Source organism: Cucumis melo, chromosome 5 (assembly GCF_025177605.1).
Source record: "Cucumis melo cultivar AY chromosome 5, USDA_Cmelo_AY_1.0, whole genome shotgun sequence".
In the NCBI taxonomy this organism is placed as follows: Eukaryota; Viridiplantae; Streptophyta; class Magnoliopsida; order Cucurbitales; family Cucurbitaceae; genus Cucumis; species Cucumis melo.
In genome coordinates, this window is record NC_066861.1 from 22,261,555 (window position 1) to 22,288,201 (window position 26,647).

At 30.0% G+C, this 26,647-nt stretch overlaps 1 protein-coding gene and 1 long non-coding RNA gene across 3 annotated transcripts; both read left to right on the forward strand.

The window, feature by feature from the left end:
• The first annotated feature begins 644 nt into the window (after nucleotides 1–644).
• LOC107991384 (uncharacterized) lies at nucleotides 645–2,288 on the forward strand. The gene is made up of 2 exons (XR_007820879.1): nucleotides 645–1,928; nucleotides 2,039–2,288. It is a non-coding gene; the product is annotated as an uncharacterized LOC107991384 (long non-coding RNA).
• Nucleotides 2,289–8,715: 6,427 nt separating this feature from the next.
• LOC103492589 (uncharacterized) lies at nucleotides 8,716–14,408 on the forward strand. 2 transcript variants are annotated; one of them, XM_008453022.3, is made up of 6 exons: nucleotides 8,716–9,005; nucleotides 9,222–9,488; nucleotides 10,261–10,364; nucleotides 10,601–10,777; nucleotides 11,647–13,505; nucleotides 14,017–14,408. In XM_008453022.3, the coding sequence occupies exons 2-6, from the start codon at nucleotides 9,271–9,273 to the stop codon at nucleotides 14,164–14,166; spliced, it is 2,508 nt and encodes an 835-aa protein (XP_008451244.1). In that variant the 5' UTR covers nucleotides 8,716–9,005; nucleotides 9,222–9,270; the 3' UTR covers nucleotides 14,167–14,408. The 2 variants fall into 2 exon arrangements, with proteins under 2 accessions (XP_008451244.1, XP_050940523.1); XM_051084566.1 differs by having other exon boundaries at nucleotides 9,228–9,488.
• The last annotated feature ends 12,239 nt before the right edge of the window (nucleotides 14,409–26,647 follow it).

Sequence of the window (26,647 nt, forward strand, 5' to 3'; positions counted from 1 at the left end):
ATGCTAAATAATACTTTCATTTACTTCTTTCACGTATGCATCTCATATGAAATCTTATCCAAAAATAACATCACATTTTTTTTCATGCCTTTCAATACCAAGGGCTTGTATAACACCTCAAAGGTAATTTTAATTTTAATTATCTTAAGTTTAAGTTTTATCATGTTAAAATTATTTTTGGTGTCATTTAATTTGAATTGGTTGTCGAAATTATTTGATTTTGGAGAAATTATAACTAATTAAATATTGTTGGAAAAATATTTAATTAACTATTTTGAAATTTGAAGCTTTTGGTGGATTTCTTTGGTGAAGTTGAGGGAATTATAATTAATTGTATATATAATTAATTAAGTTGTGAAAAGGACAAGAATAATAATATAATTATTTGAGAAAAGATATAATTGTTTTGGGAGAAAAGAATAAAAGAAGATAAATGTATGATTTGATGGAAAGAGTTAAATTGAAGAGAGAGAATATTTGAGTTTAAAAAAAAAAAGATTTGATTGATTTTAAATAAAGTGAGAGAAGATATGATTGGTTAATTTGGAAAAGATTGAGAAAATAGGGAAAAAGTAAAAGTAAAAAAAATTATTTTATTTAAATAGACCTCCAGAAGCGTGTTTGTTCATTAATTCATCTTCTTCTTCACACCACAAAACTCTAGCCGCCTCCATCTTTTTCGTCAACCCATCTCCGATGTGTCTGTGTTTTCGCCCATCGGTTTCTTCTCTACTCGTCTTTCCATCATGCAGCAGCGCCGTCAATTGAACAGATTCTTCGTCGCGCAACCAAACACCATGTCAATCTACGCATGTGTCGCGCCAACCACCATTCGCAAACCACCACGAGTGTCACCTCATCACAAGCCTCAAGCAGCGTTGCCGTGCTTCACGTTTCGTCAACCGTCACCAATCAGTCGTGTCTTCGCGTAAGTCGTTAGTGGAGCCCAACCTGAGCTACACGCGACTCCTTCCAAGCTGCTCGTCCGTGTATGCTGAGTCGTAGCGCTAGCAGACCCCTCACTCGAGCCGCATGCATTTGCCTTCCTCTCTAGCCAAGCCGTTCAGCTGCTAAGATTATTTTTTAGTCTTTTTCACCTATTTTTTGGTAAGTTTGATGGGATTTTGGTTAATGCCAAACAAAGATTAATTTTGGACCCTAAATAATTTAATTTTGGATTAAATTGAACTGTTTTTCATAAAGGACTGGTTAGATCAAATTGGGAGTTGGTGTTGTGGAATTTTTCCTAAATTAAGGTTAAATTGGATTCGACCTCAACTGTTAATTAAGTTATTGAACTTAGTATATTTTTACCCTTACTGTTTAAGATTCCTCTTGAAAAGCTTGACCTTGCCGTCAGTATTATATTTTTGGATTAAGCTAATCTCCAGGTAAAAGATTCTCCTACTAGATCCTCGTATTAAAGTAAGAGTTTGCATGTGATATTCATATTATGCATTGAGGTAACTAAAATGAATAACGTATTGATGTTGATGTTGATTGATATTTATGATTGGGTTATGTTATTGATGATGATTGATGATGTTAATGTTAATGCATGAAATATTAATCTTATGAATAAGAATATTATGATTAATATTTATGTCATGCTTTTGATGTTATGTTATGCTACATGCTATGGATATGGTGTTCAGTTAACTTTATCTATTAGAATTATTCCCACATGGGTGTCCCTCGGAATCACCACCTTTTTTTTATTGTGTAGTCCAACGAGATTACCAGTCCAGTATGAGATGATATGTATATGAGTGACTCGATAGGGTCACTCATAGCCCGATTGTCATAGTGTCTCTTTCGAGTTCACTAAAGACCAGTTTTGTCCTAGGTGTTCTTTGGATTCACTGAATACTAGAGATGCTTCTACGGGATCACAGTTTGCATGTGTTCAGAAACGTGTCAGTTTAGGGGTACTACTTTGCAGAACTCTAATAAGAAGTTAACAGACACCTAGGGGACTAGTAGTTGGTCCTTACTGAATATATTTTTGTACTTACTCTTTAAATGTTTAATTTCTCAGGCAAAGATAGATATAGAGAAAAGTTGGCGAATGACAAGAAGTGACCGTGACGTGCCATAGGGAAACGTTTTACTTCCGCCGTTATGTTATTAGTTTTGATTTCAGTATTTTTGCATTTTCATTATTACTCTTTTAAAACTAGATAGGGCCCAGGCTAGGATTTTATTTTTGAGATTTATTTCTCCATACATTAGTTTATTTATGATTTTTTATGAGTACTTGAGTTTTTTATTATGAAAATTTGTTATTTTTCATTTTGATTTAAGAAAGTTTTACTATATTTTAAGTAGTAATGACCTTAGTTCAGTATAAAGAGTTGGGTCGTTACACGTAGGAACTAATTAATTCCAATCAAAAGAAAAAGAAGGGGACTAAATTTTTAATATTGATTATTAGCAAAATTTGGGCAAATAGCTTTTTAAGGAGAAAAAAGTATTTTTAATCATATTTGTGCAAAACATATTAATCATAATTAATTGAACTTTTTATGATGAATGTAAACAATGGATATATATGTGGGGCCCCTCCATCGTAATATACAACAATAATTATAGGATTAAGTATGCAATTTAAATCTTAAATCTTAAATCTTTAATGTTTGTTTAATTGTCCCTAATCTTATAACAAAAGGTGTCCTCTCTTATAGATTGAGTTTTTATTCAATCAGACCTTTTTCTATTTCACTACTCATGAGTCATGATTGCAATTCAAATTTTTTAATTGAAATTATCCTTTTTTTTTTTTTTATAATTGTTAATTTAATTTGTACACAAAACTTAATTTGTAGATGGCTCCCAGATAAATTAATCGGGCTAACAAAATACAAAGTTTCAATTTTGAATTAGAGAGTAAATCAATTTTGTACACGAGAACTCAAGAGTAAATTTTACGATCAAGATTTTGGTTGTTTACTATTTTAACCTATTAGTTGTACACATTCTATTTCACTAACTTTGAGTGCTTTGTTTCTTCAAATATTTAATATTTAATTTTGTGATTTGTTAAGATAATTATGTTTTTCTTTCTTTCAATTTTTTTCCCTTTTTCTTTTTGATGAAGCCACATTTGTAATGTATAGAAATCATATTTTATTTTTTCTAGAACTGTTTATTTTCTATATATAGATTACATTTATTTTATAAAACTCTATTTGATTTGCTCGATAATTTTAATTTTTTAGTGCCTAGTCGTTTGATTTCAAAATATAGTTACCTTACCATTATGTTAAAGTCAAGTTAATAATATGGATGAAAGTAAACATTTTTCTTCAAACTTTAGAAACTAAAATATACCTTTAGGGACTTAAATAAAATCTAAATCTAATATTTTATATAGAAGAAAAAAAAACTAGTAATTGAATGCATGCTTTTATCTTCCACTATGTGAAACTTGGTGGAGAGAGATAGGGGAAGATAGAGGAGATATAAAGAGGGGCCTTATTGTTCCCAACATTGAAAACAAAAGAGATTCACACCAAAAGAGAGAGGTGAGCTTTTTGTTTGCATTCCAACCATATAAATCAAAATATAATTTCTAACATGTATTTTATAGGAAAAATTGTAACATTTTAGTATAAAAAACTAAATTAATATTTTGAACATGGAGGTGTCCCAATCTCTATTGATATCATTCGGCCCTCAAGTGATTTAGATGTTGATCTCTATCACAACAAATATGCGATGGATGCCACCCTTGCATTTGCCAAATGTTTTAGTGAGGTTGCTTTTGGTTATTGTAATCGTTCTCATAATCTTGTTGTATATTCTTTGATACGTGCTGTTGTAAACCTTTTTTACTCTCCAAAATTCTTTTGAGGTGAAGAAAGATTATTGTTGTGAATACCGAAATGATGTTTACTCTAATTGGTTATCCTCTATTCTAGATGAAAGCTTTTCTTATAATTAGTTTCTCGTTTTAACGAAGTTTATTTAAAATAGTAGTAATAATTATAATAATTCATCGAACAAAAACTTCAATTTTTTTTAATATGATTTTAAAATTAAAAATGGTTTTAATTATTTAAATACTGGTGTGTAAGATGGTAAATTTTGAAGTAATAATTTGGTTACAAAAAAGAGGTGATTTTATTCCTCTTTTTTCCTTTAAATGGAATATAAACTAAAGTTAGAACAAGAAAAAAGAAAAAAACAAAAAAAAAAATCATAAATAAGCAAAAAGATTGTCTGGTTGGTGAGAAGAATTAAGAGCAACCATTGTCACACCTTAACAAAATTATTAGTATTTATTGATATTGGTACACCCATCACATTATCACACCTATCTATCCCTATTAAAATGCTTTTTTCAATATTTTTTATCCACATTATTAAAAATTAAAATGTCTTATACCAAACGTTTAAATCAAATATCTTTATTTCCATAATCTCTATTATAAATTGAAAAAAAAAATAAAAAAGGAATCTCATATCATTTTTAAATTTAGAAGTAAATGGATGGAAGAAAAGAATGTTCCACTTAAATAATATTCATAACCACAAGCTTGTTTCAAATACATTTTAATTTATAGAAAAAAAATACTTTTAATGTTTAATATTTGATTAATCTTTTATAATTTGTATAATTCTTATAATTACTAAATCGCCTCCAAAACCACTTATCTCACTTCTTCTATCTTTGTTGCGGCTATCGCTGCTCTCTACTAGTATAATGTAGACCAATTGCCTCCGATGAAAAGCTTTAAGCTATTATATTGTTGCTATTGACACCACCTTCAACACACCACTTTCCATCAACTTTGGTGGCCACCACTATCTTAGATGGTTAACTCCGATCAATATTATTTTAAATTATTAATTTGTAGTGTTTTATTTTATAGTATTTTGTCAAAGGATGATTGTTATTATTTTGTGTGCGTCCATTATGGGAATTAAAAACAATAATCAAATGAGGATGATACATGTTATTTTTAGAGTCATATATAATAGCTAAGCTCTTAGACTGAAATTGTATTTACTTTTTATTATTGCAACTAATTAACACAACTAAAATACCAATGTGAAGGTTTTCATTTTACGGAATATAAACATTAAATGCAATTATTTATTTATTATTGTATGTTAATATGGAATTTTCCCTGGAAATATATATATATATATATATATATATATATATATATATATATATATATATATATATATATATATATATAAAGAGGAAAGGATGGATTTAACCAAAAAAACTAACCAACCTAACTTAGTTTAATAATTAAATGACATAACAAATAAGTGGCGTAAACGCAATTAGAGAACCAATAGAAGGAAAGAAAAAAAAAAGTCAGCAAAATCAAAATTTTAATTTTCCTTTCAACATTAATTAATTCTGATTACATTGACTCGAGTCCATTGTATTTCGTATTTATCTTTCATTATTAATAAAAAGAAAAGAAAAGAAAAACAAATAAATTTAACCAAATACATGAATGTGCACATTTTAAATTGCTTTTCTTTTTAATCATTTAGATGAAAACAACTTCTATAGAGGATAAGTCTACAACAAAAGATAATATCATATAAGGTCACGATAAGACAGAAAAAAACAAATTGAATTAGCTGAGCCAACAAAGATGGGTCTCAACCACAATAAGACAAAAAAGATGAGTCGAGACCCAAACAAGAAGGATTGGCCTTGACCAGCAAGGTTAAGCACGATGCCAAGGAGGGTCTAGATCTTGATGGCTGACTTAGACTACGAGGAGAAGGAAAGAGAAGATCCTATAAATAGAAGAGTGATGGGCAAGGAGAAAGTAGATCGTCTTGTGTGCTATGTATGATACCTACATTAAAAGTTATCTCAATAATTGACCAAGCATAAAGGCCAATGTGGTTTATATCACATCGGTGCACAGACCTTATTCTTATTTATGTAGAATAGCCATGCCAATGTGGTTTATATCTCATCGGTGCACAGACCTTATTCTTATTTGTGTAGAATAGCCTCAATTTTTAAATTACAAATTTACCAATGTTGTATAGGAGAAGTCACACTTATATTTGTTGATTAAATTTGATATGAACAATAATAAAAGTAGTAATAATAATAAATAATAATAATTATTATTTTGCGTTAATAAAATGGAAGTAGAAAAAAAAACACGTGAAGAAGATGTGCAGAAAATGAGAGGTGTTTTTGGTTAAGGTCAATTTGGGCAGAAGAATTAGTGACTTGGAAGACAAGACACGTATCTGCCACGTCAGCAACGGTTTATGCTTCACAATTTTCTTCTTCCAATTTTTTCCTCTTTTACAAAAAAAAAAAACAAACAAAAAAAAAAAAAAAAAAAAAACGTTGACCGACCGCCAATTAATTTTACTTCTTTTTAATTTCTTTTTTTATGCTTAAAGTTAATGTATGGTTTTGATTATTATATATGAATTTTTTGAGTTATGCTCGATTTGAATTTCATTTTTTTTGAGTAAATTTTCTAATCAAAGAACAGAAAAGAAAAAAAAAAAGAAGAGTTTTAGCTCAGTTTCATGAGAAGAGAGAAAGTACGTACTTCTTTTTTTGGTTTTTCTAAAAATATAAAAAGATTTGATAATTTACACTAGCAAAACCAATAAAAAAACAAATTTTATTATATTTGATTTTTCTATAAATTATAAATATTTTGTCAAAAGTTCTATTTTTGACAATTTCATTTCTTTTTTATAATCATTCTTTCTAAGATTAAATCTAATAAGAGGACTATTCTAAAATCAAGTTTACAAATCTATAACCAAATTAAATTGATTCGATTGTACTGAGTTTTCATTTATGTGTCAACTGTAATGACTCTAAATTGTAAAGAAAATTCTGTGATCATTTTTCACATACAGAACAGTGTACAATCATAATTGATTAGAGTACAGTTTTTATAAGGATGGATGTGAAATTAGTTTTTGTAAAAAAAGAGAATATGGATATTCATACAATTGAATGGTAAAATAATTATTTACTTTGTAACTATTTATTTGGAGTAAAAAGAAAATTGTGGGCTCCCAGTTTTAACCTTTTTCTCTATATACAATGATTTATGTAGTGAAGTAATGAGGTATGGAGAAATGCATGTGAGAAAGCAATGGGAACGCCACTAACAAGAAAAAAAGAAAGGGAATATGCTTTTAGCTTTAGAACCAAATAGATATAGACTATCCCAATCCACATTTTCCTCCCTCTCTTCCATTATTAACCTCCACCACTTTTTTTTTTTGGATTTATATTCCATTAATTATTATTATTTTTTAAAAACTTTGTAAGTAGAAAGTGAATTTACCATCGTAAGAAACATCTAATCCATCGTCTTCCAATTGTTGTATCAATGTAGATTCAAATTATGGATCTTTTGATTTAAATACAAACTTTATACTATTTGAGTACATTGTACAGTAATTAAATGCTATTATTGATTTAGTAAAATTAAATGGATAAGTTCAATTTTCGTCTTATAATTATTTGTTTTTAATAATTTTATTTAATCATCTATTTTTTTTTTTAGTATTTTATGTTTGTCAAATCCTTAACTAAAATTATTTCTAGTAAAAAAAATTGGTCTTAAAAGGAGTTGAGTTGACCCTTCAAAATTAAGTAGTCTAATATTCATTTTTATATATTGAATTATGGTCGATTTTTTAAGATGTGAGATTATTTGCTTTTATGACATTGCAACATTTAGTATTTATTTATGAAATATTTTGAAACCCATTTATTCGAATCCAACTTCGATATCATTAAATAATTCGATTCAATTAATTTGGGATCCACTTATTTTATTTTAATACAACAAAACCATTTTGAATTCAAGTGGTTATTTCTTAATTTGATTAATTACTCACGAACAATAAAATTCAAAGAAAAAAAAAAACCAACAAATATTTTACAACGTTAAATATCCTATAATAATAATAATAATAGAATGAGAGATCTCAAATAAATAAATATATATATATATATATATATATATATATTATACCATATTGTAATTAAGAAAAGGGTATATATCTAAATAAAGATTCAAATTTCCAACATTCAAATCTAGGTTATTAATATTTCAATTAATATTCTCTGATTATTGATAATCAATAGTTTTCTTATCCATTAAACTAATGTCAAGTTTATCAATTAAAATTGTACATTGTAATAAGTTACAATTCAGGTATAATCATAATAGACTTGAACAATAAAATGTTATTGGATTGTTTTTTTTTTAATCATATACATTTCAACAACAATAATGATAACAATAACAATATTTATTGAAAAAAATTGTAGATTAATGAATAAATCTAATTAATTCAACCATTCAGAATTGTATTTGTTGATTATAAGATTTAGTTGTGGTTTCAACATTTCATAATAAATAGGAATAAACATATTTAAATGGAAATTATAATTTAATTATCATAGGTGATTTAGCTTAAATTCAAATTAAATTACCAATTAATATTTTGAGAGAAGGATTATAATTTTGCTCAATATAGACTGAAAATCATTTATGTAATGATATTGAAAGCCCAAAGTTAGGCCAAACATTCTAATGAAAAAGAAAATTAGTTTCTTGAGATATGAAGATGTAACAAATTAAATTACATTAGAAAAAAAAAAAAAAAAAGAAAGAGAAAACAATTGGTGAGAAATAAAATTCTCTAAAAATTACTAATAAAGAGAGAGAGAGAGAGAGAGAAATAAGAGAAGAAGACAGCTCACCATACCCTAAACCAGACTTTCTCCAAAAGCCCTATCAGCGCCATTACAACAACAAAATTCCTTTCTCTCCTTTTTCCTTTCTTCTCTCTCCCTCTCTCCTTCTCTCCTTCTCGCCTGCCATAGCCAAACAAACAACAAAATTCCTTCTTCCCCTTTTTCTTATTGAACTCCCTAATTTCTTCACAACCCCGTCGATGGAATTCTGGGTAGTCACTCAATTCATTTCCTTTACCTTCTTCATTCGATTTCATCCCCACTCTTAAACGTAAGTATCTACTTTCTTTTCGTTTTCATTGTTTTCCCACCTTTAATTTCTCTTTTTCTTTGATGTGTTTTTATTTTTTTTCTCGATCTTCGTATCTTTTCTGATTCTTCCGTTGCAGAATTCTACTTCCCCTGCTTTAATTTTCCCTTTTTCTTATCTGGGGTTTTGTGGGATTTCGTTGACATTTCGGGTTTTGCTTGTTTCTCCTCTCTGTAGATTCAGAACGTGGAGAAAATTGGGTTGGTGAAAGTTTGAGTTTTAATCTATGGCCCCTTCTGAAATCGTGCCGGCATTGTCCGAACCCACGTCGACTACGTCCTCTTCCTCCTGCTCTGGCTCTGTTTTTCATCGGATTTCTGAGGATAAGCGGCAGTTTGTTGATCTTAGAGGTGTACGGTGGCGTATAAATCTTGGGGTTTTGCCGTCTTCTTCTTTGGCTTCTATTGATGATCTTCGTCGCGTCACAGCTGATTCCAGAAGAAGGTTTGTTTTTGGGGGATTTTCCCGTTTTTCACCCTTCTTAATTAAGTTGCTTCTATTTGATTACTTCTCTTGTAGGTCATTTTTTTATATTGCTCCCCGGAGTTTAATGTAGCTTCATTTTGTGAATTGTTTCAACAATTTCTCTGAGATTCATTTTCCGTTTACTAAATCTGTCTATAATTCCTTCCCCGCCGGTTTAGATGTTTACGATTCTGTAATCGGCAGCATACATTCATGTAGTTTCTTAATTTGTTAAAGATGTGCTACCTCTCGTCTAACCTTTTTCAAATGGATTCCGTTCTGCGTGAACGTTTCTCCTTGATTTCTGACATTTTACGTGCTCTTCATCATGTTCTGAAATGATAATTAACGCAAGCCTGTCTTGATTTTCCTTGTTTTTTTCTTGTTGAAGTTCCCAAATTGGTTTATTTTGCAAAGTTGAGCTTATAGTTTCATACAGAACATCGACTGTTTTTCTTATTGAGTTTTATTTACATTTCATGTTGTGGTATATGTCAATATGTTGTCGGTGGTTGTAATTTAGATACCCCTTTTAAGTGGATGTCTCCAGCCAATAAATTATAGAGTTTCTTTCTGAAACTTTGTTGTAGAATGTAATGATGTAGAGGACTGTATCTCAATAATGATGGTATTTTTCTTTATAAGAAATCGATTTGAACAATTCTAAAACTGATTTCATCTCCATATTTTCTAAAAATTCAAAATTTAATCATCATATTGAACCTTTTTTCTTCTTCTTTATTTATTTCAGATATGCTATCTTGAGAAGACGCCACCTTGTTGATCCACACGTTTCCAAGGATGGAAGCAGTTCTCCTGATATTGCAATGGATAATCCTCTATCACAAAACCCAGGTAAATTGCAGCTCCTCATTCCTGGAAGGTTTCTGGATCTTGATGCCTTTGGTATTACTCGTCAAACATTTCTTTTCTTTTTCTCCCTCCCAAGTGTGAACTGGGTGATACTAATTCATAATGGGTTCCTAACATTTCTATTTCATTGGCACTGAATTGTTAGATGAGTTCATTTTGCTGCTATTTTAGTAGCAATGTCAATATTTGCTTCTAATTGCCACCATCCTGTACTGCAGATAGCATGTGGGGTCGCTTCTTTCGGAGTGCTGAGCTGGAGAAAATGGTTGACCAGGATTTATCACGTTTATATCCAGAACATGGAAGCTACTTCCAGACGCCTGGATGCCAAAGCTTGCTTAGAAGAATTTTATTGTTATGGTGCCTTCAACATCCGCAGTTCGGCTATAGACAAGGTAATTTCAGCAATTTAAAATTGAAAGAGTAAAAGCAATTCTTGTTCCAAATTTTATGAATTAAATCTCAAATAGGGGATGCAAAAGATTTTCTAATTCTCAAACCAATGATTAAATTTCTCTTTTATTTAATTATATTGGGAGGAGCTATGTAAAATAATTGCTCCTATTATGATTTTCCAATAACTTTTCCTTTCTAGGAAAAACTAGAAAAGCGTTGGAGAACCACATCTATTGAAAAACAATATCACAGGTGAGATTTTTGTATTTAAAACAAATTAAAAAACTAACAATTACAAGATCCCTTTTTTAGGCGTGAAATATATCGCCCTACTTATCTCAAATGTTTTGGGCAAGAATGATTTAAATGGTATGATGAACATTGTTGACCATTCTATATGTTAACTAGGGCTATATAGCCCTGATTTCTGAATGTCGTTTATAGTGAGACACTGAAACCTACAAGCGTGAGTACTGTGGAGAAACTGTCACGTCACGGTTCTTGTGGTCTTATTCACAGTAGTTATTTCAATAATGGTAGGAACTATTATTTGTTCTGGACTTTATGTTTAGGTGCAAACTTATAACCTTGCATTAGCCTGAATTTTGTGTTTGGTTTGACATTTTTGCCAACAAATATTCTCTGATAAAAATGGAATCAAATGAAATGTAAACGATTTTCACTCCTTGAAGGTTCACATATCAAAAACTATGTGATAGAAATGTGCTCAAGAGTTTATCTACTTAATTTGCAGCATGTACAATTTTCTCGATCTACCCTCCTCTCCTGTCACAAAGGGAGAAAAAAAAATTTGATTAGCCTCCTGCTGTTATATTTCTAAGCTATACTCCCCTGTTCTGAACTGTAGGAATGCACGAACTTTTGGCTCCTCTATTGTATGTTCTTCATGTTGATGTGGAGAGGCTTTCCCAAGTGAGAAAGCTTTATGAAGACCAATTTGCTGACAAGTTTGATGGTCTCTCATTTCAAGATGGTAGTTTCAAATATAATTTCGATTTCAAAAACCGTCTGGATTCAACTGAAGATGAGTTTGGAGCTGATGGAAATGTGGAAAGTGTGAAAAGTCTTTCAGAGCTAGATCCTGAAATACAAACCATTATATTGTTGACTGATGCATATGGAGCCGAAGGGGAACTGGGAATTGTCCTTTCTGATAGATTTATTGAACATGATGCATATACTATGTTTGATGCTTTAATGAGTGGAGCTCATGGGGAAGTTGCAATGGCAGACTTTTACTCTCCAACGCCTGCAGGTGGTTCCCTTTCAGGATTGCCTCCTGTAATTGAAGCGTCTTCTGCTTTATACCACTTGCTGTCACATGTTGATTCATCTCTACATGCTCACCTTGTTGAACTGGGTGTAGAACCTCAGTACTTCTCTCTCCGCTGGTTAAGAGTTTTATTTGGTCGTGAATTTTCGCTTGAAGATCTCTTAACGATTTGGGATGAAATATTTGCTTCAGATAATACCAAATTTGACAGAAGTGATGAACCTGAGACAAGCTCCAGCTTTGGCTTCCTTAGTTCATCTCGTGGTGCATTTATTGCTGCTATTGCGGTTTCTATGTTACTTTATCTGCGATCATCTTTACTTGCCACAGAAAATGCAACTTTATGCCTACAAAGATTGCTAAACTTCCCCAAGAACGTGGATTTGAAAAAACTGATAGAGAAGGCAAAATCTTTGCAGACATTAGCAATGCATTCTAATATCTCGTCGTCACCCTTGTTGTCTGGAGCATATCACCACCACAGCAAGTCTATCGTTGGACGAGGTAATGGCCTTTCATCTGGTTCTGTTTCACCAAAAACTCCGTTAAATCATGTTCCCGAGAGTTACTGGGAGGAGAAGTGGAGAGTTTTACACAAGGAACAAGAATTTAAACAAAGTGGCTCAAAAAGTAAGAATGCAGCCCAAAAGAAAGGATGGTCGGAGAAAGTGAGGTTCCTGTATAGGACGGAATCTGATCCATTTCCAGCAAAGCTGGTTGGTGGCAAAAAGAACACTAAGTCCTCTGTTAGGCGAAGGTTACTGGCTGATTTGTCACGGGAACTTGGTGCAGAGGAAGACAGTGAAAAATGTGGGAATGATGAAATCGTAAATAACAAGGACGATCTTTCAGTAGAAGGGGAGGTGGATGGACAAGATGGCTGCGAGAAGTACTTAGAAAATGCTGAAGACAAGAGGTGTGGAAGTGGAATTGCTGGCAGTGAAGAAAACTCTTCAATATTCTCAGACCCAACAAGTTCCTTCAGTGGAGCAAATGATAATGAACCTGACTTAAATGACTCAAACAGAAGCAGTGTTGCTTCAAATTTGTCTTTGGATGAAAATGATGATCAGTCCCAGTCTATAGTGGAAGGTTCGTCCCTTCCAGTTCCTGATCAGCTTGAGAACATCCCTGAAAAATCCGGATGCACGAACGATTGTGAGGGCAATCCAGCAGTAGGGGCAAAGGAGAGGAAACTTCTTGGAAAATTTCCATGGTTTTGGAAGTTTGGTAGAAATGCTGCTAGTGAGGGGAAAGGTGACACTGAGGCTTCCAAATTGGCTGGAGCTGAGAATAATCCGATAAAGCATATTGCTCCCCCTAGAATTGATGGGGCATGTAGTACTTCTATTAGCGGTAAAGGAGACGGTGTCGATCAGAACGTGATGGGGACTCTCAAGAATATTGGTCAGTCTATGCTCGATCATATACAGGTAACATTTCTAAATTGTCACTTCATTTCTGGGTTTAATGTATCACTAATTCTTGAAGTACGAAAAAAACATATTGCCTCTGTGCAGCACTGTCATTTTAGAAACAGGCTTGATAAGTACGTAGTTATTTTAAGTTTGATTGTGAGAGTTGGAAGGCGAGCGAAGAAGGTTGCCTCTCGGTTTGTTTTATATATAAAGCACTTAGATAGTCTTATTTACGGAGTTAGAGTGCAAAATATTTAGATATTCTTATGGTGAGCTACTTTCTTCTAGTTTATTTACAGAGTTAGAATGCAAAATATTGTCAAGAAAATTGTCGGCTCTACCCCTAGTGAGAGTCTGTAATGGATAGTGTCAATGGCTCACACAATAGAAAGAAACAAAGTATGGAATCGAATGCTAATGACGAGAAGATGAATAACTATGATCATCAAAACGACGTTCATTTGTGTAAATTTGGTTCATCTGTCGTTCCATTCTTACAATAACGGTCAATTTGGTTGGTTGACAGGTTATTGAGACCGTATTTCAGCAAGAACGGGGTCAAGTAGGATCGTTGGAGAATTTGTCTAAAAATCATTTAGTCGGCAAAGGACAAGTAACGGCCATGGCAGCTCTCAAGGAGCTTCGGAAAATCAGCAATCTCTTATCTGAGATGTAAGGCAGTCCTATTCTTACATTATTTGTATATACATTTTGTAATTATATTTTTAGTGGCTTAATAAAATCGAGTTTATCTGTACTACTGCTACTACTACTAGCCCTTTCAATATGTCGGGTTAAAGTCTAAACCGTGGTTATAAACATGCATTTGTACCGAGAAGGCGTTGAGGTAGAATAAATGTATACAGAATTTTGTTGCAGATCTAACTTCATAATAAGTAAACTCACCCATTGCTTTAAGATCTATGTTCTCGTTTTGAAATGTTTTTCGAGATGTTAATGAAAGGCCGCTTCTAGTTCAACAGTTATGAGTTGGAGAATCCAATCAAGGAGTTTTGTTGGTTCAACAATCAATTTTTATGTTTACTTTTATTTTGTAAATGAATTTGATTGTAATGATTCCATACATTCAATATAAAATTGAACATTTTACAAGAATATGGTGAGAAATTTGAAGTGATCTTCATAATTAGCCAAAATTAGTTTCCATGTTTTGAAATGGAAAGCAATGACCAATCCAAGGGTGAAAAATGGATATGTCAAATCTAGAAAAGAAAGAAAAGGACAAAGTATGGATTACTAAATCTACAATTGTCTCCGACGTGGATTTAAAATGATTGAGAAATATAATTAAATTTTGGTTTTAAACATTATTTTGGTTTTGTTTAGTTGTCTGTTTAAAATATTCATTATAAAAATGAATATTTTGAATGTGCAAAATTTAATCAAACCAAAATTTCATCTATTTATTTATTTCCTATTATTACTTTATAAAATCAACTGCCTTTGTTAAGAAATAAAATGAAAGAATAGAGGAGTATACAAAAAATCAACCCACGAAAACATTGACCCTTACAAACTAGGGTTCAACTATGCAAAATAACAATTAAAAAATAGTATAAAAGGTCTTTGAAATTGAAGTTCACAGATGAACATAAAAGTGTACAAGGGATCAAATCTCTTCAAGGTCTTTATCCACCACTCTAAAGATCATATCATTTCTCTCACCTTAGAAAATCCACAAGATCGCGCCACCCTACCTAATCACGAAAATCTCCCCTTCTTCTCATGAGGTAGGTACTCCTCAATCATAGAACTAACATTCTTTTGATGAACAAACAAAAAACCAAACGTACGGAGAAAACACTTCCAAACTTAACTAACAAAATCATACTACCAAAGAATATGATCCAAATTTTCCTATGCCTTTTGAGAAAGGATACAAGAAAATGACCTAATAAGCGAGGAAGCTTCATGGTAAGACGACCTATCGTATTCACACAACTATGCAGAACTTGCGAGAAAAAGAATCTCACCTTCCTAAGAGCTTTATGCTAGACTTTTTACCATAAACTTGTGGTTTGTAAATAAATAAACAATTTACTGATGATTAATAAAATAATTTGTAATTTTATATCATGTTTTCAATTTCTATAACTATATACAATAGAACAAAATCCAAAGTTATTTGCATGAGACATGAACAATGACTAAAAAGGTCAATGGTAGATAGATAAGATTGGACGTCTAATCTTGGTGGCACTATAGGGATACAACTCATTCTGTATCTATTTCAAAAGATGTAACCCAAACTGTTTATGTGGAGACATGTGAGTGAGGTCATCTTATACAAAGAGTTTTCACATGTGAGTGAGTGCATCCAATACATCCAAATATCCAGAGTTGTGTGATAATTCTACCACTAGGCTAACCACTAGTATTAGTGGTATAATAGTCTTTTACTATATAAAAAAGGGGCAAAATGGGAAGAATCATTACCTTTCTTAGATTATTATACCCCTTGTGGTTAGTTATACGTATTTCTTAGATTTAACTAGGAGTTACTAACAACACACATCTATTTCAATTTTTAAAGTATACCTTAGATTTTGTGGTTACAAGCAAAACAAACCTATTCAACCAATTCTTAACTTATTTATAATTACTTTTTCTCTTTCCAATCAAATGAGTGCATCCATCAAGAAAGTTTTGTGTAAAGAATGCTCAGCATGAACGTAAAATTGCACAATTGTCTATCAATTTTAGAAGCAATGCTGACTCCTTTCATTTTTTTTTTCCAATTTTGTTAGCAATATTTGTCATTTTTATTTTGACAGCAATGTTTGATTTTTCTAAAAATAATTTTGTAAATACAAAAAAGCCTCTAAAAAGAGAGCCTATTCAAGAACTTTCCATTTACATCAATTTTATTTTTTCGTAATCATATTGTTATCAAAGTAAATGCTCAACTCTTCATTTTTTTTTTTCAATTTTGATTGTAACACTTTTTATTTTGGCAGCAATGCTTACTTGCTTTTTAATTAGTAAGGTTGTGAATACAAAATTGATGAGTTTTTTTCATGCAAAAAGATGATGCTCATGAACAAAGCTAAGTTCTTATTCCATTAACATAAAGATGATCATTTCTTTTTTCTTCAAAATCCTTTAACGGTCATTTCTTCATTTTCATCTTAAAAAAGAGAGTGCTCATAAGAACAAATGTGGGTTTTTATATTTCACTTACATGTAACCACTTTTTTTCTTATCATATTTGTTTGACAATTTTGAGAAATATAATTTTTTTTAAACTACTAACAAAAATAGAGTAGGTCGAGAAGAAATGACAAATATAGGGTAGTTGGGCAAACTATTGTAAAAATATAGTAAATTTGCTTTTTCGAAGGAAGTCGTGTACGATACACGACTTCCATTGAACAGGTCAACATATGACCAACATTTGACCGTCCCACGTGGGATGAGTGTATGGAAGTCGTGTACCGGGTACACCACTTCTTTTAAAAAATCATATTAATAGTTGTTATTATTATTGTTGTTCTTGTTCTTATTGTTGTTGTTGTTATTATTATTATTATGTTAATTATTCTATTTATTATTATTATTATTATTAGTACACAAAGATTTAGTTCTTGAAAGAATAATCTTCCTTAAATATTCAAAATAAATTAGTAAATTACGACCCTCTCACAGGGTTATCTAGCGCCTCTGTAAACTCGAGGAACATAGCATCGATCTCGTCGTAATAAGAAAAATACGGTACAAACATTCAATAAGCAAATACGGGTACATGACCTCGGCGCTACATGACAAAATTGGCAGTCAACGTTACAGTTGACTGCCATCTGGTACGCGTTAGATGGCAGTCTGCCATTTGTATCGAAGTCATGTACCCGGTACACGACTTCAGTCAGAAGTCATGGATCGGGTCCATGACTCCAGTCAAATGTCGTGGATCGGGTACTTGATTCCTTTTCGAATATGTAGACTCAGTCCACGATTTAGCGAAACTGTGTACCCAGTACATGATTTTCCTACTCTATTTTTGACATTTCTTTTGGAACGACCCTATTTTTGACAATATTTTTTACAAATTACATTATTTTAAAAAAATATTTCCAAAATTACTTTAAATTAATCCATAGGCACATCACTAATCAAATCATTCAAAATATAAGTAAAAAAATTTCAACACTTCAATTTAATTTCCACATCTCTAATGTAATTTATATTAAACTTAACAAATTTATATTTTATAGAATTACATTCTAGAAAATAAAAAACAATTAATTAATTCCGCGCAATTCAATTTGATAGAAACACATATTTAAGAGCATAAAGTTGAATGACGTTCAAACTACTTGGAGCTGTACTAAATTGATCGATGCTCTTAAGTACTGATTCCAAAACCTGAAGAATAGGATCTCGCCCTCTCAATTGATTCAAAAAGAACTTGGTTCATAGTTGGACCAGAAATAAATTCTTCATAACATCAATAGATTAATATGGTAGAAATTTTTAATAAAGTTTTTTTACCTAAGAACTCATAAATGTAGGAAAAAGTAGAACACATATCAACAAGAGTATGACAACCACAATCCAACTAATATGTAGGTTGATAAATAACTATAATCAATACTTTAGCCCATTATTGATCCATATGAACAAACATCTATTGATCTACATTCAAGGGTCTTAAAGTGCTCCATTTCATCACGTAGTTTTGCTTTTGGTGTCTATACTCTTAAAACGATTTTCTTAGTCTCTATACTTTCAACCATTGATTCATTTTGGTAGATATACTTGCAACTGAATCATTTTTTTTCTTCATACTCTGCAAATGTGTAAATATTTTGGTCTTCAGCTTCACTTTTATCATTGTTAAGGGACCAACATGATTACACTTAAGTACGTGTATGCAATCAACCTAAACCAAAATTAAAAATATATATACGGTCGAAAACAAACATTTGAAAGTATACAAGAAGTGAAATAAACCAAAAAGGAAAGAATATCAATCACATCAAGAGTTTCTAATTGTTGTTATTATTTTAAAAAAAATACTAAAGAAAAATGAAACTTTTACCCTATAATAGTTCATGCATCCCATATTACATTCTATATAACTTTTAATTGTATTAAGAAATATATAAAAATGAGTGCAACTTGAAAAATATCCAAATGTTTTTCCACAACTAGGTACGAATACTTTAAATGAATACACCCAAACCTTCTCTAGAATTGAATTGCGTTTAGAAGAGATGTTTTTAATAATAGAGATTGATAGAGATCGACAGACTCCAATCGACTACAATGTCTAGGTAGTAGAGGTTGATGAGAATTTGTTTGATTATAGACCTATACCATCATTTTCCTTCATAACTATGTCACAATTATTTAGGTCATCATTACATATTGGAGAATGATGATCCAATTGATTTAGCCCAATAACCATTTTCAATTCTTTTCTATTTGAAACAAGATTTCACTTCTTTCAAATATATCTTCTTCTACAATTTTTTTTTCACATGGACTCACTTTTAATTAGGGTATATTAAAAAAATGGTTTCAATTCTACAAGTTTTAAATGTCTTTATTATGTAATTTATTTTGAATTTGGCAAGTTTTTTTATAAATATAGTCGAGAATTTTCAAACACATTATTTCATTTTTAAAATTTATTTTCGGTGGAAAAATTCACAAAACTATCCTTTTTCGTTTTTTTTTTAAATTTTTCTTTCCTTTTTTTCTGAATTTTTAGTATTATTTTTAAATAATAAAGAAAACAATAATATCGTGAGGTTATTATAGTAATTAACACATTATATATAAAAGAAATCAAACTTATTATGTGTGAGACAAATTTATAGACATTATAAAACTTTTAAGATTGGTATAATATTGAGTAATATTATGGTTCATTTACAGAGAAATCTAATTGGAAAAGAAAAATACAATTAATTTTACTATGTACCTAATTTTCAAGAAAAAAGAAAGTTCACATGATTAAGTTTAATTTGATGATGGGGTGGGACATTATTAAACGCGTAATTATTATTATTATAATAATAATAATAGTTATTATTTTGGGTAGAAATTCAAGGCTATGAGGATTTTTTTTTTTTAAATGATTGGCATTAAATCAACTTTTTTGCAATCTCTTTACTATATATAAAAAGTATTATATTGGGAAATTTGTTGATTTTCAAAGCTTCGCCTCAATATTTTTTAGAATCATTAATTGGTTTTCAGACTTTATATTAAATCCAATCTCTAAAGTAAACCTGCTTTTGTTTGACCCCAAAATCAAATTTCAAAACTGATCACCCAAAAGTTTCATAAATTTTTGGTCTTCTGTTTTTACTTTCAAATTAGTCATGGGTTGTATTATTCTGAAGTAATTAAGAGAAAGAGTGATGAGTCTCAAAGGTATACTTTATTAGTGTGTATATATATATATATATATGAAATTGTGGATGGCTATCCCTAGATGTCAAACACAAGAGTAGGACATGATGGTAGTCAATGTTAAATGATTCCACAATGTGAAATGTGATTGACGTTCTTGACGACATGTGCTCCCAAACAAAAAAAAAAAAAAAAAAAAGAAGAAGAAGAATGAAAATTATAAAGTTCAATACTTATTAGAAAAGAGAAAAAGTTCACGAGACATTAATTAATTATCTCTGTTAGTGGTATGAAGTATTTTAGATATTAAACAAAGAAAAGGAGAGTATATATATCTAAAGTAGAGAAATATGATATCATCCTAGATATATCGAGAATGGATTGAAAAATGAAAAATTACTAAAATAGGGTTTTTGTTTTACTTGCTTTATAAGCTTTTGGTTTGTTCAAAACACTCATAAACCCTAAAAGTTGTAATCTTTTTTGCCAACTTTTATTTTTTCCACTACACCACACTATGGATGAATTTTGAAAAAAAAAATGCTTTTGAAAAAATTTGTAGGAACCCACAAATATTATGATAGCTTCCAGGCCAAATGGATTTTTTTTAATAAGATTTTTATTATTAAAAAAATGAAGATTATTATTAGGCCCTAAACACTCTGTGTTCCTTTTCTTTTCTTGTAACTTTAGTTTATAATTTTGTTATTTTAATAGGAAAATAAAAGAATTGAGAGAAGTTGGAGCTGTTGTTTTCCCTTGAAAGGGGAAAAAAAAGAGAAGCAAAATCATAGTTGTGATTTGTGAAGGAATATGACATCTTTTTCAAGTTTGGACGGTTTAATAAAGTAAAAAAGTCTTTGTAAAATAAATGCCCAACAAAAATAAACTAAAAATCTGTTAAAAATATTCACAAATATATAGTAAAATTTTACGGTCTATTAATTATATATTAGTGTTCATCGTTGATAAAACATAAACATTTTACAAGGCTATTTGTAAATATTTTAATCCATTTTACTATATTTAAAATTAACCTAAAATTCAAGGCAAATGGAAGTTAGATCCAAAATAAACTAAAAACACACGACTTTGTCCGATTAAAAGAATTGCTTTAGGTCCTTTTTATTTTCCACGCATAGCTAGTTATATTATAAAATTCTTTTCATATAATTTAAAATTGTGTGCTTGATGAAATCCAAAAATTTTAATTTAGTAGATAGTTATGGTGTGAAGTCAAATTTTTGGATAAAGTAAAGATCTATCATAGTTAAGATTAAAGGTGTAGTAATCTAATTAGACATGAAGTCACAAATTTAAGAATTTATTACAAATTTTTTTAGTTTGAAGAGTTGATAAACATATAATTGAAAGTTTAAAAACCTATAAAATATTTACGAAAGCTTTTTTTTTTCTTGCAATATATGTAGAGAGATTGAACGTACGAGTCTTTAGTCTCAACGTTCAACTACATTTATTTGGTCAATACTTGTAAAAGTTGAGTTTGCGGATCCAAACCTTCAAATTATAGTACTATTATCAAACCTAGGTTTTTTTTAGAGAAAAATAATAATAAAACCAAATTTCTTGGACTTTTAGGTCACAAATTAGTGAAGTATAAGGAAAGTGTACAAGAAGTATTCCTAGTTGATCTTTGCCACTAATCCAAATAATTTACTAAATGTGTATATTATATTTACATTTATCGAATTTGTTCTCTACGTTCAAGAATTACTGTATTTTAGGTTCTTTAGAAAATTTGTTACTTCTTTCAAGTTAAATTAAAGCATTTTGGGGAGATATAAATTATAAAATAAAAAAAAATGTTAATTAATCAACAATCTTATTTTTAAATAAACTAAAAAATTGGCTCATTTGGTATTTTTATTTATTTATTTACTTTGTTAAAAGAACAAATTAGGGAAATTGTGAATTTCAACTTTAGGACATATTTAAAAAATGTCTCAGCATAGCTTTAATTATAATTCTTAGGGTTGCACTATATATATATATTTCTGATTTTGATCTAACCAAAATATCATTATAAGGTTTTTAAATTAATTTAGAAGTTTTGAATATTTCTTATTATGTAATTTCTTTTGAATTTGACACAGAAACACAACATATATGATGATGATGACGACGAGGAATAATGTTTCTATCATCATATAATACCTAATACCTTTGAGTTGAATTACGTTTGTTTTAACCTATTATTCGAATTTGTATACTAAATATATAATTGAATTGTTTACAAAATTTAAGATTTAAGGGGGAAGGAAAAGAAGTGAAAAATGAGTAAAAAAAAAAAAGAAAAAAAGTGTGTGATTTTATTGTCCTCCACCGCCACCAAACATATCTTTTGTGGTGTTTTTTCCTTTTCATATGTCACCATAATTTCCAACACCTACTTTTATATCTCCACCAAACCCCTCAAACTCTAAAACCCTAATTAGCACAATTACTTTTATCACAATAATTAAGTAGCCTTATTTTCCTCAAACCCATTATATCCCCACTTAAATTACTACTCTACTCTAATTTTCATGTTCTTGTTCAATATAATTTTTATAAAACATCTAAATAACTCAAACTCCATCAACATTTACGATTATACATAATTTTTTTATATATATATATATATATGCATCATTTAACACTTAAAATGCCAAATAATTAAGATATTCTTCAACTTTTCCTTTTTATTTAGTTGGTTTAAAACATATTAATTTTTTTTTGAAGATTAGTGAGTCTATTAAATATAAAGTTAATTTCTTTTTCTATAATTGGACACCGATCTTTCATTTTCGTGAGATCAATCTTTTTTTAGAAAATGTCAAATTGGTCTAGAACTTATTAGACACAAATTAAAAACTTCCAATTTTAATATACAAATAATCGAGACTCTATATTAGATACAAAGTTGAAAATTGTGATGATGTTTATTGACATAGGCACAAAATGCAACAAGAACATAGGTGTGCAAAGCTGTTAGGACATTGATGATGATTAATCAATCTATAGACAACCCACAAATTGCTGTCTAAATAATGATAGGTCCTTAAAAAAAACTTATTACATAAATCTACCTTGCATTTAAGAACAAAGATGTTACTACTTGATCTACTTGTTCTATAGTTTAAAAAGTGCTTTGAATGCAAGTAGATATATGATTATTTTTTTTAAAACTTTACTTGGAATAAAACATAGCATTGAATTCAACCAAATCCATGCATTTAAGCTCAATCTTGTCATTTGTATATTGTTAGTTGTTTCTAATGTTATCATCCTACGAATAGACTTTATTTATTGAATCCATATAACATCAATATTTCAATTATGATAAGGATAATATTGACGTTCTAAACTATATATGTCACTTGAAATGATAGACAAACACCATGTAACGAGTCTTTATATTTAATATAGAAACTTAATACAATCAGTAAATTGTTATAATGTATAGTCCATGAAAATCAATATATTAACCATGGTACGTTTTGATAAAAGTTTTATTTAGTTTCTTTTTAAAAGAATTATTTTAAAAATATCTTCCAAGTTTGTAGTGATACTTGTTTTTCCCCTGGTTGGCGGCACTCTCTCTCACATGAAGATTTTTTTAGAGAAAATATTTGTTTTGTTTCATCAACAAGTCTTTGACTAAGAGTTTTTAAAGATTATTTTCTCTATCTATAAAAAGGAAAATTCTTCTTCTTCAAGGTATCATCAAATCAAGACGCAATCAAGCAAAAATCTATAGAAGAACTTTTACAAAGGTAAGTCTTTACATTCATAAACAAGTATTTTCATGAAGATTAATTGACTTCTTCAAGATCGATTCAATTTATCTAAGGATAAGAGATTTAAAGAAGACGTTGATAATTGAAAACATCCAACTATAGATTTAGGGGGAACCTAACAATCTTCAAAAGATTCAAACTATCAATTTCAGGGGGCATAATTATTTTAGTAAATATTATTTAACTAAAATAGTACCAACCTAGGGGGAGCGTTTTCTAGACTAATGAAGTGTGTTCACAAAATAATACTCATTTGAATCTTAGTAAAATCTTTTTTTCTGAACCGTAAAAATTCTCTAAAAGTAGGTGGTTTTCATCGAACAATGCTCCTTTTACTTTATGTTTTCTTAGCTATCACTCTAGCTTTTAACTAAAGTAACAACTTAAAAGTTAAATAATTTATGTTACTTTGTCAAACCATATAAAAATCGTCATGCTGATTGTTTTCGGCGCATCTTTCATTGTACAACATAGTTATGTCGAAGAGATATCTAATTCTTCAGAAACAAAAGTAGTCGATTTTAATTAGTAGGAAGGAAAAATAAAAGCAAATTAAAGAATGAGTGTTTACGTAGAATTCAAAACAAGCAATGGTGGTGAAAAACAAACAAATTAAATTATATTGTGGAAAAAAAAAGAAGATTAAAATCTTGTAGAATCAAATGTACAATAAAAATAAAATATTAAAATTGAAAATTCTAAAAAAACTAGCCATTTCCATAATCTTGATTTCTTGATTTGAGACACATAGAAAACCAAATCATATTTCATTAAATTAAAAGCTTGGTAAGATGTTAATGAGGGGGACGATTTTAGTACCAAAAATCCATTGCCTTTTTGTCCCATTGAAAATCACCTTTGATCCTTATCCATAATTTTTTTCTTTTGTAAATGTCCCTTCCACACTCTAATTAGGTGGCATGCCTTTAAGAATGTGAGAGAGATAGCATTAAATTCACAAACTTTAATGTTCAATTTCATTTTCTCAAATCTCCATAACACTACTTTATTTGTTCATACATACTTCCATTGTGGTTATTGAATTTAGTTCATTCTAATTAATTTTCTATTAGTATTTTCCCAATAGATTTTTAACACATATTTATATTTGTATTTCCTTTACAACCCATTATTATTTAGAGTTTTTTTAAAATAAAATAAAATAAAGTAAAATAGAACTGTGATAATAATAGAGCGCGATAGAATAATCTTTTGTAATATTTACAAATACTTTCAATAGATTTTTCATTCAAAATAAGTTTTCTATTATTTAATAAATTTCGATAATTAAATTAATTTTAAGAAACCAAGTTTAAGGTTTATTGGATTGTATCGACTAAATTAGTCATTTGAATATGTTTTTATGTTAAAGTATAATGACAAGAATAGTACTTTTAACCAAATAATATGGCGCTTTAAAACAAAGGATTAAGTTTTGTCGTAATACTCTAAGTTTAGAAGTGGGATTTGACTCATCTGATTTCACATTTGAATGGGAAAGATTCTAAAAACATGAAAATAAGGTTAAGAAATACTTAAAAGAATTAAAAGTTAATATACCTATACCAATATGGTGCACTTTCCTTTTCAATGACTCAATCATTGAAACTCCAAAGTGTTAAGCGTGCTCAGCTCGAAACAATTCTATGTTGATTTTTTTTAAGATGCATGTTGGTGAAGACAAAACATCCTGAAAGGACTCATGTTAGTTTGTGGGACAACTTTTACTCTAATAGCCATTAAGACAAGTAAGAACGATACATTTATTTTGTATTTATGTCATAAATGAGTCGAAATATTTTCGGTCTATTTGATAACTATTTTGGTTTTAATTTCTTGTTTTTGAAAATTAAGTTTATATATGAATCACTTTTTCCATCTTTTAAGTTTCTTTGTTTTATTGCCTATTTTCTCCAAATATTTTAAAAAATAAAGTTAAGTTTTCTTTTCAACTAGGGTTTAAAAACTTGTTTTATTTTTTTAACTTTTAACCCCAATTATGAAAAGACTTAGGTATGTTCAATCTTATTTTTATTTATTGAAGGAACAAAATTTAAGAGTAATCCTAATTTCATAAAATCAGAATGTACAAAGTTTTTTTAGTACAAGTTGGAGCATGGAGATTTATTTGAACTTGAAATCTCACGTCCACAGGTACTTACAGGTATCAGTTGAACGTACAAGGAATTATCCCTTGTACAGACGGAAGTTCATCTAAACCTCTATCACATGAAAGTTCAAGGGATGAAAGCAATTCAATATTGTGATTATTAACATTATTTATTGGAAATAGATGAGGAGTTGGACCAAAATTTTTTAGTACAACTAACGTAGAAAAAATCGAACCATATATCTAATAGTTATTAATAGAGTGTTACTAATACACCCACATATGGATTGGTTTAATTTGGTGGAGTTCATCGATTTTAATTGTAAACTATCTCACTTTAAAATCATTTGACTTCACATTCATGCCTACGTTTTGCATTATAAAGAAAATTTGAATATGTTAAAAGCCTAAATTAAAGAATATATAGATGGGACCCAAAACGGTCCAAAAGATGACCCATGCTTCCAACGAGTGGTGAACGCTCGTCCGGTGTTAGAAATCACTTGAAATGCACTTGCAGCGAAGGAAACAAGCTGAGCTCGAGGACTTCCGGTGTTCGTCCCAAGAAAACGCGAGCGAGAATGCCCCGGACTCAGTTTTCTCGTCCTGGGGCAAAAAGCGGTCCACTAACAGTTTCTTCCCTTTGCTTCGTATTGGTCATAAGTCTCTCGATCTTCGGGGCTCATAGTCCGAGAACTTCAACCCATACTTCTGGCATGCTCCCTGACATGTTTTCCCAAGGTATAGGTCGGGAAGCGAGCTCGTTGGAGGGAGAACTGAGGTGTGATCCAAAACGGTCCAAATGATGGCCAATGCTTCCAACTAGTGGCGAACGCTCGTCCGGTGTCAGAAACCACTGGAAATGC